Source organism: Terrapene carolina, unplaced genomic scaffold, assembly GCF_002925995.2.
Source record: "Terrapene carolina triunguis isolate 2854851 unplaced genomic scaffold, T_m_triunguis-2.0 Scaffold34021, whole genome shotgun sequence".
In the NCBI taxonomy this organism is placed as follows: Eukaryota; Metazoa; Chordata; order Testudines; family Emydidae; genus Terrapene; species Terrapene triunguis.
In genome coordinates, this window is record NW_020698372.1 from 4413453 (window position 1) to 4418219 (window position 4767).

The 4767-nt window shown below is 38.8% G+C and overlaps 1 protein-coding gene across 1 annotated transcript; it reads left to right on the plus strand.

Moving 5' to 3' along the window:
- The first annotated feature begins 1254 nt into the window (after positions 1-1254).
- On the plus strand, positions 1255-4370 carry LOC112118705 (C-C chemokine receptor type 4). The gene is made up of 2 exons (XM_024217119.3): positions 1255-1529; positions 2990-4370. Exon 2 carries the CDS (start codon positions 3000-3002, stop codon positions 4071-4073), a length of 1074 nt encoding a protein of 357 aa, XP_024072887.1. The 5' UTR covers positions 1255-1529; positions 2990-2999; the 3' UTR covers positions 4074-4370.
- The last annotated feature ends 397 nt before the right edge of the window (positions 4371-4767 follow it).

Here is a 4767-nt window from a genome sequence, read left to right on the forward strand (position 1 = left end):
AATCAATAAAGCCAGGAACACCTTCAGGAGCTTAAATACAGTCTGGATATGATCAAAATACAACACCAAAACCAAAGTCAAGATTTATCAGAGCTGTGTACTTTCAACTCTACTTTATAGTGCAGAATGCTGGGGAAGGAGAAAGTATGATGTGTCCAAACTGTCTTCATTCCATACAACCTGCCTCAGAAAAATCTTCCGTATCTTTTGGCCCAGAACAATCTCAAACCAAGATCTATTGACACAGTGCAGCCTAGAGGATCTGAGCACCATCATTGCCAGGAGGTGTTGGAGATGGATCGGCCATGTGCTTCGGATGGAAACTGATTCCATCACCAGAGCAGCAATAAGATGAATACCTGAAGGCAAGTGAAAACGAGGCCGAAAACAACATGGTGAATTGCTGCGGAAGCCAAGCTGAAAAACCTGGGGCACAGCTGGGGAACCATTGAAAGACTTGTCAGAAACAGACAGGAGTCGAGGAGCTTCGTCACTGCCCTAAACGCCAGAGGCGTAATAGGACCATGATGATGATGACAACGTACATTTCACCATGATACTATTGACCAACAAGTCACTAATTTTCAAATGCTACCTCACAAGGCATATTTTGTACAAAGATCATTACAATAGTGAGTGGGGTGTGAATACAGGGGAGCATTCAGTCACAACGTATTACATTAAAGCCAGCTAGAAATACACAATAATTTCTTGATATTATTTTCCATTTAAACAATTCTTGCAGCTGCCAAAGGAATTAGATGTGTTTGTAAATGAAGGAAAAGTGGTCCGCACCACCATAAATAAGAGGGAGGCGATCCGTGCTTTTGCAATGCCATGCTAGGCGAACCGGGAGACAATCTCCCTATTAAGACATTGTACACACATTGGAAAACCCCTGCTTTAGAGAATTATGTTAGAGCAAAATGTGGAAAGCCCAGGTGCAAAGATAAAACCAAACAGATTATTAAACAACTCGAAGAGTATATTATAGGCACTTTTCTCAGCTTTTAATTAACTCATCCTTCAATCCCTTTTCATAGGTGTAATCCTCTAGGGGTCAATGTTACACTGGAGTCAATGAACTACTCACATCAGGAAGATTCCATAAATCTTTCATGACCTCTCAGGTCCTTGAGGAATAACTGGGAGAAAAGAAAACAAAGGAGCAACTGTGTTCAAGTAAATTCAGAAAGAGACACAAGCAGAAGACCAATCACCAGTTGGAAATGGAGAAAGCTAGAAGGAATAAGACACACTAATCCCTGCCTCATGGCATTCGCAGGAAAGTGGTGGTTGTTTCAAGATATATATTTTAAAGGCACATTATCTCACCTCATTATCACGAGAATTAGATGTCTCTGCTCTGGGACGGACTCCCCAAAGAAAACCTTGTACTTCCTTTTAGATTATACCACATCACATTCACAGCTACAGTGAGCAAGCCACCGACTTACCCAGAAAACAGGAGACTCTGCAATTTCAGGCAAAGGGTTTCTTCAGATCAACTGTGAAGGGGGAGAAAAAAGGTACAATTTACAAAATGCAATTCAGAAACAGTGATTTTGTATATTTTATACATTTGTTTTATATATATGATTATGCAGATATTCATGTACTTTAATGAGTTTTCTTTCTGCTATTGCTTCACTTTGAAATTGAACAATTTTCAAACATGGGCATAATCAAAATGTTCATGTTTAGTTTTTATTTTATTACAAAAGGGTAGAATTTGCATTTTAAAATTAACTAAAATGTCTGAATCTAGTTGCAGTGACTCCTAACTAATTCTTGTGAGTTGTTCAGTGTATATACTCTAGCACTAAAAGCAATTCCTAGACCACTGGCTTAATGGTCCTTCTTTTTTTCCCACTATTGGTGTTTTATGTAATTTGTATTTCAGCTTAACAAATCAATATCTATCTGCAATATAACACAACTACAGGGTGGGAAGGAGTTCTCTCTTCTGACTGGAGCATAAAACTTGGAAACAGCCATTATAGATTCTGTCCCTGGTTCTAGCACGACCTTAGACAAGTCACTTAACCCTACTCTGTTTCATTTTCTCCTTTTCTACAAATGGGGATACTTACCAACCTCCAAAAATGTGGAGAGACTTAATTCACTTAGGCAAAAAGCTAGGAAATGCTTGGATGAATAATGCTATTCACATGCAGTCTTTTTATGCTGTGTTCACCAACTGAGCAGCGTAGCCTTCTTAAAATAATGCCAATTAAAATACATCTACTAAAACAGAACATGCATATTAATGTGACAAATTCCTGTCACTCACTTGGCCACTGAAGAAAGAGACTACTGAAAATACAAATATATTTTCTGGACAGCAAGTTAAGTGCTGGTACTGTTAAGTAAGAGAGTCCTATTGCTGATATTCAGGAACTGCATGAACATTGCATTAAAAAGGAGTAGTGCTCTAAAAATGAGTCAGATGCTGCGGTCCTTGCTAATTTTTCACTTAGTCCTTAGTCAATGTTTGCTGGTGTAAATACTGTGGGTGGAAGTCAATTGGAGTTTTATCATTTACTTCACTGGGACTAGGATTTCAGTTCTTATGATTTGGTTCCAAGGTTTGAAGGATTTCTGTCACTTATTTTACTAATTAAACTTCACCTTCCTCCCTTCCAGCTGCAGTTTCAACTGAAAACAAACAGCCCCACTGCATGCCCTAAACTTTTATGTAGCGTTGCATAGTGCTAGGAGTGTCCATTAACATATCAGGGAGTGGCCCCCATTTCTGTCCAGTATGGATTTGTAAATCTTTAATGCTAACTGAGATCTGGATCCACCAAAAACCTAGAGTTTCAAACCTCAGATGAAACGTGCATTAGAACTGCAAAGACTTCATTCTTATTCAAGTTCTTTTCAAAGACTTCTTTGGTGATACGGTTTCAAAGTTGCCTCTATTTTAGGTAAAGATTTTTAACTCCCCCTTGAGCATCTATTAACATTTGTACCTGCTTCTTCTCAGGAAGTGGAAAATGAACAACCAAACCACAGACATCTACGACGATTCGACTCTATATGATACCTATAGTGACAGTTATGACGATTCTTCAAAACCTTGCAGTAAAGAAGGCATCAAGAAGTTTGGATCACACTTTCTGCCCACACTTTATTCTCTGGTATTCCTGCTTGGCTTGGTAGGGAACTCTCTAGTCATTTTGGTCCTGTTCAAATACAAGAGGCTGAAGAGCATGACCGACGTTTATCTGCTCAACCTTGCAATCTCAGATTTGCTGTTTGTTTTCTCCCTTCCCTTCTGGTCTTATTATGCAGCAGATCAGTGGGTTTTCGGGGACAGATTGTGTAAAATCATTTCTTGGATCTATCTGGTTGGGTTTTACAGTGGGATATTTTTTATTATGCTCATGAGCATTGATAGATACTTGGCAATAGTTCATGCTGTGTTTGCCTTGAGAGCAAGAACTGTCAACTATGGCATCTCTACCAGTCTTATTGTATGGTTAGTAGCCATTTCAGCCTCAGTTCCAGAGATGATATTTAGTGAATCCTATAAGGAACGCAATCATACCACCTGCAAACCACGGTACCCTGGTAATTCCACAAACTGGAGGATTTTCTCCTCTTTGGAAGTCAATATACTAGGGCTCATGATACCTTCAGTGGTTATGATTTTTTGCTACTCGATGATCATTAAAACCTTGCTGTACTGTAGAAGTGAGAAAAAAAATAAGGCTGTGAAGATGATCTTTGCTGTCATGATTGTGTTTTTTGTTTTTTGGACCCCTTACAACATTGTGCTTTTCTTACAATTGCTGGTAGGCCTGGGTATCATTACAAAGTGTGAAATCAGCAAAGATCTGGACTATGCAATGCAAGGGACAGAAACACTGGCTTTTTTCCACTGTTGTCTCAATCCCATTATCTATTTCTTTATGGGGGAAAAATTCAAGAAGTACGTGAAGTTGCTCTTTAAGAGCTGGGCGGTACCTAGAATGTTTTTTAAACGCTGTGGACTTCTCACCACTTACCACACCGAATCAACCAGTTCATTCCACACACAGTCTACTGGGGATCAAGACGCTCTGTAAAGATACTGCAGTGTCTACCACAGTTACAAGAAAAACTGACAGACATCACAACATTAAAAAGTGTCTCATTTAAGCTGAACAGATGTGCATTTAAAAATAAGCCAGCACCTTAAAATAAATGTACCATAAGCTTTCAGTCCTGCCTCTGGATTTTTTTTAATGTAATGAGAAAAAAAGAGAAAATGTTTGAGAAGTGAAACCTAGGCTAGGCTTTTGGAAATGTAAAATTAATTTTATATGACAGATCAGTCCCAACAACACCTGCATTTACAGTGCTATGCTGTGCCTTTTGTTCTTCATCAGCACCAACAGCGAGCCCCACTGGGGGGGGGAGGGGGGGGAAAGAGGAAGGCGGGGGGGCGGAGATCAACAGTCATCACAAAATGCTTTGGAAATCTTAGCATATTCCAGTTATCGGCATAGGGTTTGTTAGATCAGAGTCCTAGTGTATAATAATTGTCTGTTTAGCAAGCTTTCTCGTTGAATATTTCCTAGATAATGTGTCTAAGAAAACTGAAACAAGATATATTTAAAATCTTGTTGTTCACCAAGATCTAAATCGTACAGTATGTTATACCACATATGTAATACCACATATGTATGCTTTTTTATACAAGTCTTCACACATATATAGACATTTTGAATGAACCTGCCATCATGTTGTTACCTAGAATAGCAGTTTTACATAATAATT